General features: G+C 61.8%; 1 protein-coding gene across 1 annotated transcript; it reads left to right on the plus strand.

The window, feature by feature from the left end:
* Positions 1 to 2: 2 nt before the first annotated feature.
* Positions 3 to 8,275, plus strand: CILP2 (cartilage intermediate layer protein 2; the record flags this gene model as incomplete). Its single annotated transcript, XM_011925880.1, has 8 exons — positions 3 to 39; positions 1,316 to 1,414; positions 1,837 to 2,109; positions 2,685 to 2,840; positions 3,962 to 4,237; positions 4,453 to 4,561; positions 4,843 to 5,000; positions 5,276 to 8,275. Coding segments are annotated over 8 exons (3,444 nt in total), but the record flags the coding sequence as incomplete, so codon positions are not given.
* Positions 8,276 to 13,670: the final 5,395 nt, after the last annotated feature.

Below are 13,670 nucleotides of genomic sequence, written 5' to 3' on the forward strand. Positions count from 1 at the left end.
GCCTCTGTGTCGTCGCCGCGCACCTGGCGGGGGCCCGAGGTGAGGCGCCTCCAGCCCCCGCCCCCAGCCCCTGAAGCTCCCGAAGGCCTGGCAGCCGGCCTTGCATGAAGCCGCACTCGGGGAGAGAACCCTGGGACCCACGCACTTCCCCGGGGACTGGGTCCCCTTCACCAGTCGGATCCCCGCGACCACCTGGGGCGCGGAGCAGGCCTCATCCCTTCTCTTCCTTGGCTAAGCCGGGAGTGTGGATAAGAACCTAGGGTTCCTCCCGGGGTCTGGACTCTCCCATCCTGGACCGAAGGGGTCGGAACTGGCCCCTCCCACCTAACTCCCACACACCCACTCACTCCAACCGCTGGAGAAAGAAATGCCCATCCCTGGAACACTCAGTGGGGCGGGGGACAGGCCGACTTTTCAAGTGAGGAGACTGAGGCGCCCAGAAGGAAGGGGCTTGTCTGACCTCATCACTCTGCCGGGAGTATCTTAGACAGCTCCTATCTTGGAGAAGCCAGTCTAGATTCCAAGGACTTCTGGCCAGCAGCTTGGACTCTAGTACAGGGATGAAAGATAGACTAAGGGAGGGACTTCCAGCAGTCTATCTTGATGAGGGGGAGCCCAGCCTGAGGGCAGAGGCACAGCCGGCTGAACTCGTGGCAGCTGAACACAGTGGGAGGGAGACTCCGGCCTAGGGGAACTGGATGGTACTTGGACTTCCCCAGCCCAGGGATTGGGGCTAGGTCAGAGAGAGGTACCTGGCTTTGGGAGCCTGGTGGTGGTCGTGGGCAGCGTGGTGGAGGAGAGTGTGTGGCAGCCCTCGGGGCTAGACCTGGGTTCTGGCCTCTCAGAGGCTCAGTTTTCCCTCCTGTTAAAATGGGGATCATGGGCCAGGTGCGGTGGCTGACGCCTGTACTCCCAGCACTTTGGGAGGCCAAGGCAGGCGGATTACCTGAGGTCAGGAGTTCAAGACCAACCCGGCCAACATGGTGAAACCCCATCTCTAATAAAAATATAAAAATTAGCGGGGCGTGGTGGCGAGTGCCTGTAATCCCAGCTACTCAGGAGGCTGAGGCATGAGAATCACTTGAACCCAGGAGGCAGAGGCTGCAGTGAGCCAAGATCGTGCCACTGCACTCCAGCCTGGGTGAGAGAGGGAGATTCTGTCTCAAAAAAAAAAAAAAAAAATTGATTACTTAATATGAAAAAAAGAAAAAAAAAAGGGGGGGGGATGATCATGGCTGCACCTTGCCTAAAAGGAGGCTCCCAGCGGTCCCCATCAGTAGCAGCATGCTTCCTTCTCCCCACTCCTCACCCACAGACGCCACCCCCACCGAGGAGCCCACGGCGACTGCATTGGGCCTGGAAAGACGGTCCGTGTACCCCGGCCAGCCCTCACCAGCCCTGGAGGACTGGGAAGGTGAGTTAGCCTGCCTCAGAGCCCCGTCTCTGCTGCGGGCTTGTTGGGGGGCTTGGGCTACTGGGGTCGTGTGAGGAGAGGGCACACACTGGGCGAAGGGACCGGCGCCATCCTGGTCCCTGGACATGACAGCCCCTGGAGGTGATGCCCCAAGTTCAAGATCTAAATGAGAGGCCGGTCAGACAGAGGCAAGAGCTCAGCGCACCGGGATGGACCAGGTCAGGCCCTGGGCGGCAGAACTGGGGGCGCGGGGAACCCAGTCTGCCTTGCACCTGTTTCAGGCAGCTGGCTTGGGTCGTGGGCGCGCTCGACTAGCCCGTGCCCACCGGGGGAGGGGGCTGAGACAGCAGGTAAGGCCTTTGCACGCACGCATGGGGGCCTACAGGCCGCCGCCCCGGTCCCAGCGCGTGCGGTGCCCGCAGAGGCCAGCGAGTGGACGTCCTGGTTCAACGTGGACCACCCCGGAGGCGACGGCGACTTCGAGAGCCTGGCCGCCATCCGCTTCTACTACGGGCCAGCGCGCGTGTGCCCGCGGCCGCTGGCGCTGGAAGCGCGCACCACGGACTGGGCCCTGCCGTCCGCCGTCGGCGAGCGCGTGCACTTGAACCCCACGCGGGGCTTCTGGTGCCTCAACCGCGAGCAACCGCGTGGCCGCCGCTGCTCCAACTACCACGTGCGCTTCCGCTGCCCACTAGGTGAGGGCGGGGCTGGATGATGGGGGCGGGGCTTGGAATGGGCGGGGCTGGCGACCCCCGAGAAGCGTTGTGGGCGGGTGGGGCTGGGAGGGGCAGGACCGTGGGGGTATGGGCGTGGCTAGGAAGAGCCAGGGGGCCCTTGGGCGTAGAGCCACGTGTCGGGGCGGGGCCAGGGAGGGCGAGGCTTTTGAAGAGAAGTGCTGGAAACAGCGCGGGGCTCAGGTGCACCGTCAGGAGGCCCAGCGGGTCAGGACCGATGTCCAGTCCCCTGGAACGCATCTCCCTCCCGCTGCCCTCGTTTGCGCATCTGTAAGAGCTTAGTTCTGTGGCGTGCCTTGAGCCCAAATGTGTGCAGGATGCAGGGAGAAGAGCAGGACTGACCCCTGGGACCTTATGCCGGGGTGGGGAGGTGGGTCAGTACCTAAACTATGTTTTCGACAGGTGCGCTTACGGGAGCATGGGTGGGGGCGATGGCAGATCTGCCATGGGGAAGAAGGGTCCTTTAGTCCCAGGTTACCCGGAGGCGCGGTTCCTGGGGAGGGCGGCCTCCTGATCTCTGTCCCTGCCTTCCGCAGAGGCCTCGTGGGGCGCGTGGGGCCCGTGGGGTCCCTGCTCGGGGAGCTGTGGGCCAGGCCGTCGCTTGCGCCGCCGCCACTGCCCAAGCCCCGCTGGGGATGCGTGTCCCGGGCGTCCTCTGGAGGCGCAGAGGTGCGTGCGGCCTCGATGTCCAGGTAGGAGGGGCGAGGTCTGGAGGCAGGGGCCCCGTACAAAGGGGAGGGAGGGGAGGTTAGGGGCTGAGCCTGGGGTAGAGGGTGGAGTTAGAGGCGGGGCCTGGATGTAGAGAGGCAGTGCCTCTCACGAGCGATGCCTAGAGGGGAGGAGCTAGTTGGGGGCGGGGCCTCATGGGAAGGGGCTGTGAAGGGCGGGGCTTGGTGCAGGGGCGGAGCCTGGTGGACCCAAACTCTGGAGCCAGGTGGAGACCGGCTCTTCCTTCCTTCCTGGGCCCAAGGAGCACTGGTAACTATGCACATCTGGACAGGTGGATGCCAGGGGGCTCTTGTGCAGGCAGACATGGGCAGATAGGGGGTGCTTCCCCTGTGTGCATTCCAGACTGTACGGATGTCTCCGTGGGGGAACAGAAGTCAGTTCATGCACTCAGGGTGTACACGTGCGTGGCATTTGCGGCCCCTCCTGGTCCCCCACGCCCACACAGACACCCGCTCACAGCCTGGCAGACATGATGCCTAGGCCCTCACAGGGCCAGACACCGGGCAAGCCAGGAGGAGACTGGAAATTCCGCTAGCGCCTGGGCTCCACAAACACGGCCTGGAGGCTGCTCTGGGGAGCCCGTCACAGGGTGGGGGCACATGGTGGCCAATGGGGCGTTGGGGTCCCCACCCCATCGCGCCTGGCTCTGCCCTCCCGGCGCCTGTGCCCTGAAGTTTCCAGTGGAATTTTCCATTTTATGGAGAAACCGCAGGATTGGGAAGGGGGGCAGTTGTTCTCAGCCCAAGATCCAACCCCTTGCTGGGCCCCCAGCCCCTGTCCAGACATTTTCTCTTCTGCTGGAAAGGTCTGTGCCATATTTTGAGACTCACCTCTCCTGTCCCCTCCTATAGGACCTTTTCCCTATGTCTCTGGGTCCCAGTTCCTACCCCCTGGCCCAGCCCTGACCACTCAGCCCATCACCCCCTCACACCAGGGACTGCTCCAAGCAGGGCCATGCTGAGGCCTCTGAGAGGCACCTTATAGAGGGGCCCCAGACATATTTGTTGAGTGACTGAGTGGAAAGCCCTCCTCAGGAGGGATTGTGGAGGCTTCTCTGCCCTGCTGCCTCTCCATATCCCCCCAGGGTGCGGCCTTGACACCTGTGAGTGCCCGGACCACATCCTCCTGGGCTCAGTGGTCACCCCATCTGGGCAACCGCTGCCAGGAGCCAGGATCTCCCTGCGAGACCAGCCTGGCACCGTGGCCACCAGCGATGCTCACGGAACCTTCCGGGTGCCTGGTATCTGTGCTGACAGTCACGCCAGTATCAGAGCCCAGATGGATGGCTTCTCTGCAGGGGAGGCCCAGGCCCAGGCCAACGGATCCATCTCTGTGGTTACCATCATCCTTGATAAGTTAGGTAAGCACCGTTACAACATGGAGCATGAAGGGGCTGAGGATCTGGGGAGGAAGTTCTAGCACTCAAAGTCAAGGGAGGAAGAAATAAGATGTGACAGTCATTGGCGAAGACGCAGAGTGAGTCCGGGCATTTCTGGGAGAAAGGAGAGGATGGGGACCTTGTGCCTGGGAAGGGTCAGTGGGAGAAGCTCTGATCTTTGCCACCTTTGACCCCAGAGAAGCCATACCTGGTGAAACACCCTGAGTCCCGAGTGCGAGAGGCTGGCCAGAATGTGACCTTCTGTTGCAAAGCCTCCGGGACCCCAATGCCCAAGAAATACTCCTGGTGAGCACCCGCCCTGGGCTCAGGGGCATCTTTTCCAGCTTTGGGGTTGGATTCAATTTCATGATGTTATGTGGTTTTCCATCTGGAGAGTGGGGAAAGCATTAACAGGGAATGAATTGGTTGGGAGAGGGACTACCAAGGAGTTTGAATGGGGCCGGCCTCGCTGGGGAGGAGGCTGACTTTGGCAAAGCCTCTCTGCAGATCCTGAGCTGCGCCTGCAGACTGGGGGCCCACACATCCCCTCCCACTAAGTCCTATGGTGTCACTCACCTGCCACCCAGGTTCCACAATGGGACCCTGCTGGACAGGCGAGCGTACAGGTACGGGGCCCACCTGGAACTCCAGGGGCTGCATCCAGACCAGGCTGGCATCTACCACTGCAAGGCATGGAACGAGGCGGGTGCTGTGCGCTCGGGCACTGCCTGGCTCACTGTACTTGGTGAGTGTCCTTGGCCACATCCCTGAGCAAACCTTCACCCAAACAGAGCCCGGACTATAGCTAAGCTCAACCCCAAATGGAGCCCCCACTTCAGACCGATCCAATCCTAGGCCTCCACTGAGCCCCCATACCACTCTGAGTGCCAACCTTCAGTCTTTACCCTGGGCAGACCCATTTCCTTTAGGTTGAGTCCTTGACCACAGACAGAGCCCCCAACCTTGGCCTCCATGAAGTCCCCCTCCCTGACCTGACTTGCATGTTTTCTTGGTCCCCAGCCCCAGGCCAGCCAGCCTGCGACCCCCGGCCCCAAGAGTACCTGATCAAGCTCCCTGAGGACTGTGGTCAGCCAGGCAGCGGCCCTGCCTACTTGGACGTGGGCCTCTGCCCCTACACCCACTGCCCCAGTCTGGCAGGCTCCGGCGCCCGCTGCGGGGACACCAGCTCCCGCTGCTGCTCTGTGCGCCGTCTGGAGAGAAGGGAGATCCACTGCCCTGGCTATGTCCTCCCCGTGAAGGTGGTGGCAGAGTGTGGCTGCCAGAAGTGTCTGCCCCCTCGGGGGCTGGTCCGGGGCCGTGTTGTGGCTGCTGACTCCGGGGAGCCGCTGCGCTTTGCCAGGATTCTGCTGGGCCAGGAGCCCATCGGCTTCACCGCCTACCAGGGAGACTTTACCATTGAGGTGCCACCCTCTACCCAGCGGCTGGTGGTGACTTTTGTGGACCCCAGCGGTGAGTTCATGGACGCTGTCCGGGTCTTGCCTTTTGACCCTCGAGGTGCGGGCGTATACCACGAAGTCAAGGCCATGCGGAAGAAAGCACCGGTCATTTTAGATGCCAGCCAGAGCAACACGATCCCCCTGGGCGAGCTGGAAGATGAGGCGCCCCTGGGCGAGCTGGTCCTGCCTTCTGGAGCCTTCCACAGAGCCGACGGCAAACCCTACTCAGGGCCTGTGGAGGCTCGGGTGACGTTCGTGGATCCCCGAGACCTCACCTCGGCGGCATCCGCCCCCAGTGACCTGCGCTTCATGGACAGCGACGGCGAGCTGGCTCCGCTGCGCACCTACGGCATGTTCTCCGTGGACCTCCGTGCGCCCGGCTCCGCGGAGCAGCTGCAGGTGGGGCCAGTGGCCGTGCGGGTGGCCGCCAGCCAGATCCACATGCCGGGCCACGTAGAGTCCCTCAAGCTGTGGTCGCTGAACCCCGAGACCGGCTTGTGGGAGGAGGAGAGCGGCTTCCGGCGCGAGGGGTCCTCGGGTCCCCGGGTGCGCCGCGAGGAGCGCATCTTCCTGGTCGGCAACGTGGAGATCCGGGAGAGGCGCTTGTTCAACCTGGACGTGCCTGAGCGCCGCCGCTGCTTCGTGAAGGTGCGCGCCTACGCCAACGACAAGTTCAACCCCAGCGAGCAGGTGGAGGGAGTGGTGGTCACGCTGGTCAACCTGGAGCCCGCCCCTGGCTTCTCCGCCAACCCCCGCGCCTGGGGCCGCTTCGACAGTGCGGTCACCGGCCCCAATGGTGCCTGCCTCCCCGCCTTCTGCGACGCCGACCGGCCGGACGCCTACACCGCCCTGGTCACCGCCACCCTGGGCGGCGAGGAGCTGGAGCCAGCCCCTTCCCTGCCCCGCCCACTCCCGGCCACCGTGGGCGTCACCCAGCCCTACCTGGACAGGCTGGGGTACCGTCGGACGGACCACGACGATCCCACCTTCAAGCGCAATGGCTTCCGAATCAACCTTGCCAAGCCCAGGCCAGGTGACCCCACCGAGGCCAATGGGCCTGTGTACCCGTGGCGCAGCCTGCGGGAATGTCAGGGGGCCCCGGTGACCGCCAGCCACTTCCGCTTCGCCAGGGTGGAGGCGGACAAGTATGAGTACAACGTGGTGCCCTTCCGAGAGGGCACGCCTGCCTCCTGGACTGGCGATCTCCTGGCCTGGTGGCCCAACCCGCAGGAGTTCCGGGCCTGCTTCCTCAAGGTGAAGATCCAGGGTCCCCAGGAGTACATGGTCCGCTCCCATAACTCGGGGGGCAGCCACCCACGCACCCGGGGTCAGCTCTATGGGCTTCGGGATGCCCGGAGCGTGCGAGACCCTGAGCGACCGGGCACCTCGGCAGCCTGCGTGGAGTTCAAGTGCAGTGGGATGCTGTTCGACCAGCGGCAGGTGGACAGGACGCTGGTGACCATTATGCCCCAGGGCAGCTGCCGGCGCGTGGCCGTCAATGGGCTCCTTCGGGATTACCTGGCCCGGCACCCTCCACCGGTGCCCACGGAGGACCCAGCTGCCTTCTCCATGCTGGCCCCCCTAGACCCTCTGGGCCACAACTATGGCGTCTACACGGTCACTGACCAGAGCCCACGGCTGGCCAAGGAGATCGCCATTGGCCGCTGCTTTGATGGTTCCTCTGACGGCTTCTCCAGAGAGATGAAGGCTGACACTGGCACAGCCGTCACCTTCCAGTGCCGGGAGCCACCGGCTGGACGACGCAGCCTCTTCCAGAGGCTGCTGGAGTCCCCGGCGACAGCACTTGGTGACATCCGCAGGGAGATGAGCGAGGTGGCGCAGGCACAGGCCCGGGCCTCAGGTCCCCTCCGCACCCGCCGGGGCAGGGTCTGGCAGTGACCTGGGCCTGGGGCCTCGCTTTCCTGCCTCCCTCCGGACTCCTCTGACCCCAGGAAGTTTTGCCCCTCTTTCTTCTCCAGACAGCCCCCTCCCCAGGTGTCTGGGCCTCCTTTCTCCTCCCCTGTCCAGAACTCAGAGTCAGACAGGAACCCAGAGCATCCGATGGTAGAAACACCAAGGAGGCGATTGTTGCTGTGTGGTATGGAATGGAGTTTGCTGTGACTCTGGGGCCAGCACCCCGGGGACAACGTTCAACCCTAGCCTGAAGGGATCTGCTCCCAGTTCAGAAGCCGTCTCTGACTTTTCGTGTGTATTTTGACCCTGATTTCAATCTTCTACCTTTGGGAGTTCTGACGTTCAGCACAAAGTCCCCTCTGCCTATTTGGAGCTCAGCGCTAGACCAGGTCCCCTGCCCCGAGTTTTGTTTTTGGGGTTATTTATTAAAACAAAGCGTGGGGAGCTGGTTGTGGGTGTGAGTGGGGGTGCGGGGTCCAGGCTAGGCCCAGTGAAAAGGAGGAAGGGGCTTCTTGGTGTTCCCATGTGGGGTAGGCTCTGGGGCTGAGGGGAACAATTCTCACATGTTTGGTGCTTAGAGACCTGCCCGGGGCGTTGGGGTGGATGTTCCCGCCCTCCGGGGGCTCAATTAAAAACGCTTTATTTCCAACTCATGATGTCAGGCTCCAGGGAGGAAAGATGGAGGCTGGGGCTGCCCGGCCCAGATATACCTTTGCAGGCAGAAACACGCGGAGGCACACGCGGGCACCAGGGGCAAGAAGCCCAGGCGGCCGTGACCGCTGAACACAGTAGCAGCCGCTGCTCTGGCCTGGCCTCCTTGGCTGTGCCTGGCCATGTGTCCCAGAGCTACAGCGGGCAGGGAAGGGCCCTGGCAGGGGAGCCTCTGGGGCAGGCAACAGCGAGCGAGGCCACCCTGGACCTCCTCAGTCGAGTCCACAGCAGCCCTGCCCTGGGCCCCACCCACCTGAACCCCGGCCACACATCGGTCATGTGTCGATGGGGCTGCCTGAGGCCAGGGCTTTCTGACCTTGCCAGGACCCTGGTTTCAGAGGCGGCAGAATCACAGCTGGCTGGCGGTCTGCGTGCACGTGTGTCCTCCTGGAGCTCCACGGGGCCAGCGCTGTTCTGACCACACCCCCACTGTCCAGATAGAAAAACTGAGGTCTGGCATGAATCCCAGCAGCTTTGAGGCCCCTGTAACTCTAGGTGTGTGATTCCCCAGGGCCTGGGGATGAAGGCGTCAATGTGGCAAGACCGGCGTGGCCCCCAGGGCATCTGAGATGGGAGACTTGTCCCTGGCTGACACCTCCCAGGGAGTGGGTCTGTGGAGCATCCCTTAGCTTAGGGGGCAACCACCCACTTCCTCTTCAATCTCCCACCCATCCACTGGCCCCCCCTCCCATCGTCCAGCCATCTAGCATTTAGAGGTGTGAGCTCTGCTGCACTGGAAACCTCAGGGGCCCTGAGACAGCCTATCTCTCTAGGAGGAGATAGGCTCACATGTGCAGACCCCAGTATGCCCTGGGGCCAGTGCTCTACCCAGAGGGGTCCCTGGCTCTTGTTCACTGGCCACATCCCCCCTTCGGCTGAGGTCTTGGCAAATCCGAACCTTCGCAGCTCTCACCCTTTCACTCAGGGAAACATTCCCTTTGCCCTAGGGTGGACTTGGGGGCCTGGAGGCACGGGGAGTAGCTCAAAATGCGAGGCATCACCCCAGTCTCTGAAGGTGGACCCCAGGGCTCTGCTGGTGTTTGGGTTTGGGCAGCCCCAGACATCGGCACCCCAGCCTCACCGGCCAGAGAGGGGAGATGCTTTGAGGTCCCTGAGGGAGCTGGCAGGGGTTGGAAGTACACACACTTATCCAGAGTTTACTGTCTCTACACCCCCAGCTGACAGGCTCAAAGGTGCAGGCCCCCCGCCCAAGGCAAACTAGGTTCCCAACCTGCCTGCCGCAGAGCCCTGCTCAGGGCTGCCTGGTGGGGTCCCGGGGAGGGGCAGGAATGGGGGCGCTCCCATTTGCAGCGGGCAAAGCTGGCTGCAGCTTCCAGGCAGAGGGTGATGAGGTGTCAGCCTCCACAGCCAAATACCTTTCATTGAGAAAGTGTTGGGGCCTCTGACGCTGCCAGGCTAGGGCGGCCAGCCAAGTGTGGGGCAGGCAGCTGGCCCAGACCTGTCCCCTTCCCTAGGGTGGGGCAGGGGTGGGTGGGCATCCTCCTGAAGTCCCCTCCCCAGCCACCATGGTTGGGCCAGGAGGGGCATTTCAGGAGGAGGACATGGCTGAAGCAAAAACTGGGCAGGGCATGGGGGCTACAGTCCAGCTCTTTCCCATCCCTGCTGATAACTCTGCAAGAGGGAAGCGTTTGGCCACAATTTCCAGATGAGGAAACTGAGGCTCCAAGAGAAGGAAGCCATTGCCCTGAGTCAACAGCCATGTGCCTCTTGACACTGCCTGTCTGCCCCAACTGCAGCCCTCGAGCCAGGTATCCCACCCCCTCCCTCCTGGAACCTGGGCTACCATTCACCTCCTGGTAAATCCATTGTCCACCCCCCTCAACCAAACTGGGGTTGCCAGATCACACCCCCTCAGTCTGAGGGGAGTGGGGGACAGGGGACCCCCCCCAAAGAGACCCCCAGCTTCAGCCAACCTGGGTCAGCTCAGGGCACAAAGAGGCCCTTGATCCCACCCACGGCATTTTAGACTTTTATAATTTTAGAACCAGGGGTTCTTAAAATTCCTAGCACCATGATGGGGAAAAAATCTTGGAACAGTAAAATGTTTAAAACAAGAGTCTTAAAACCACAGAATCCAAGAGGAGGGAGATAAAAATGAACACATACTGAGCATTGACTGAATGTAAGCCCTCCGAGCCAGCCCCTGCAAAGCCTAACTCACTTTAAGGGCATTTAGTGTAAATCTGTTGCCCTGGGATCCCCAAAATACGCTTTTAGCGAGGATGATACCCCTATTCCACAGCTGAAGGAATCTTCTCAGGGTCACACAGCAAATGGGGATACTGTGGGCTGGAGGAAGGGCAATGTTGCCTGGAAAAGGGGACATAAGCACTGGGTCTTGAAGGATGTGTAGGAGTTTGCTGGGTGGCCAAGGCAAGAAGGGCATTCCAGGGTGCTGGAAAGGTGAATGTGAAGGCTGGAGGAGGGAGACCCACGGAGGGCAGCAGTAGAAGGGAGACACAAAGGGAAGGTGAGGCGGGGCTTGAATGCTGAGCGAGGAGCCTGAGTTCTCTGGTGAGCAATAGGGAGCTATGGGAGGTGCTGAAGCAGGAGAGGGTTACACAATATCTCGTGACAAAGACTCCCCTGGAGCTGGTGCAGGACTCAGCTTCTGAAAGCATGCTTCTTTCATGGAACTGGGATCTGCTCCCTCCCACTTGGGGGCCCCTCCAGGGTCCAAACCCTGCAGCCCAGGGCCCTCTCTCCCCCAGCTGCCTCCCATCCTGGCTGAACATCCCTGGCTCCTCCGCTGGGGCCTCGTGGACCTGGCGTGGCAACCCACCACTTCCCCGGCCCCGTCTGTCTCTCTCATCAGCTCTCGGAGTTGGGTCTGACCCAGCCTCAGACCCCAAAGACTGGAGCCAGCCTGGCGGGGAGACCTGGCTTTGGTCAGGTGGGGGAAGCGCTTGTGCTTTAATGGTGGAAACAAAGGCAGGATGCCACAGGGTGAGAGCAGACCAGGCGAATGCCATGTCCTGATGCCTCAGGGCAGTAGCTGAGGCTAGACCCCTGGGCCTACGGTGGAGGGGGTCTGGGCAGGCAGGAGGGAGGAGACCCCAGCCGTCAGGGAATCAGCAGACCCTGATGTTTGGAACCAAACACTACCCTAGGCAGGGCGAGTGTCACCAGAACCAGACACGCCTGTCATCAGTCTCGAGGTCACACTGCCCTCATCACGCCCCATCCCTGTCCCCTGTAGTCAGGGGCCTGACTCCCTCCTTCTCATACTTCCTAGCCATCTTCTTGTCACCTGATTGGTGACACTGTCACCCTCAGGACAGCAACATAGACAGCTGCACTCGAAAAGAGCATGAGGCCAGACACACCACACCCATGGGACACGCTGGACACTGTGCCCCCTCATCACAGCCACATGGGCAGACAGGCGCACCCTCAACACAAAGGCCCACCCTTCAGGGTCAGGTAGCGGTGCCTGCAGCTGCACCTGTGCGCACCTGTGCCCAGCGCCCCCTTGACCCACCCATCATCACCCCACACATCGGGACACACCTGACCCCCAGACTCCCGGCTGGCCCGAGTCAGGGCCAATCTCAACCCCCCACGACCCTCCACAATTCAGCCCCACGCGGCACACGAAGCCATGCCAAGCGCAGGCAGCATCTCCCACTCTCTCGGGGCCCTGGGGAGCCGGTCGGCCCTGGGGCTGGGGACTTGGCGGGAGGCCTCAAGGTCCCAGCCACTTTTCCAGGGAAGTCCTGAATCCCTTCCTGCTGACTCAGCCCAGGGGGCTGGCTAGGCCAGGGGCTGCCAAACCTCAGGTATGTCCTTGAAGGCTGCCTGGCGGGGCCGCTGAGGCGGGGGCAGGGGCTCCCACTCGGGACTCAGTCCTTCCCCAGGCCCCAGCCTCCCCCCTTGCCCCAGATGGAGCTGTAGCTTTAACTGTGGGTTCAGGGCATGGGGCCAGCGCGATGGAGCCTGAGGCTGGCTGCTCCCACCCCAGTTTCTCCCGGCTGAGGGTTGGTGGAAGAATAAGCTCCCAGCCGAGCCAGAGTATCCCAGCCTGACTGTGGCCTCATAAAGACAGCACTGTCTGGTGGGAGGTAGCCCTGGCTGCCCATCCTGGGGCCCGGCACAGGGACCCATGCACACACAGTGGGCACACACATGCACCCATGTGATGGCTACATGCAGACCTGTGGATACAGATGTGCGTCATCAGACACAAACTCAGCCCCAGGACTGACCCCCCACAGAGCCCCAGTCAGGATGGGGAGGCAGCACTGGTCACAGATACCCCAGCCTGCAGGGTCAAGGTTGGCCCAGCCCAAAGGCCGGGCTGGGAAAATCCAGAGGAGGGCCCAGGGAAGGCTTTCTGGAAGAGAGGACATTTTGACTTGGGCTTTGAAGGGTGAATAGGAGTTTACCAAACCAAGCTCAGATGTCCAAAAGTCTTGAATGCTGGTTTTAGAGTTTACCTTTTGTCTGTGAGGATGTTGAGCAGGGGAGGGAGACAGACAAACCCCCATTCACTACCTCCTTTTAAGGACCCAGCCTCTGCCCTCAGGGAGCTTCCAGTCAGATGGGGGAGGCAGCACTGGCTCAGCCAGGAGGGATAGAAGATACTTCAGCTTTGTGAAGCACCTGTCATGTGTTGGGTTGGATCCTGTCAAAAACCCATAGGGCAAATTATATTATGATCCCCATTTTACAGCTGAGAAAACTGAGGGTGAGAGAGGGACACTTGCTCAGGGCCCACAGGGAAGCAGAGCTGTTCACACACAGCCCTGGTCGCTGACGTGCAACTGTGGCTGCTGACCTGGTCCCAAACTGACTCGAAAGTTTGCAGGCCAGGATGGTGCAGCTCAAAGAAGTCTGCCTTGGCAAAAGTTGCATCTTTGCACCTGGAGTCCTGGCCAGGCCGGGAGGCCCCTCCTTCCGGGACTACAAGATCCCCCTGGGATTTTTCAGCAAGATCATCCCCTGTCCTTTGTTATCTGGCTGCTGAGTGGCTTTCATGGGGTGGGGGCTTCTAGGCAGAGGGATGCTGGAGTGAGGGCCTTGGGGTGCTTCGCCAGGCCTTCTGGGAGGCCTGGGTCCCCGGCCTCAGCCCCGCCTGCCATCTGGCCCAGCTGAACACAAACACTTGGAAATGGCCGACCCAACGGAATCTGGGTTGTGGTCAGGCCGTGGCTGAAGAAGCCACTGGAAAAACACGCAGCCCACGGGGCCAGGCCCAGCTTACGTTTCACCAGGCAGGAGTGGCCTGCTGGGCGCCCAGAGCCGAGGAATGTCCGTTCTCTAACGCTTTGGAACGTGTTGTCTGACTGGGGGATCCAGCAGCTGGGCGGTGC

The sequence above is a fragment of the Colobus angolensis genome, unplaced genomic scaffold, assembly GCF_000951035.1.
Source record: "Colobus angolensis palliatus isolate OR3802 unplaced genomic scaffold, Cang.pa_1.0 Scaffold66, whole genome shotgun sequence".
NCBI lineage: Eukaryota > Metazoa > Chordata > Mammalia > Primates > Cercopithecidae > Colobus > Colobus angolensis.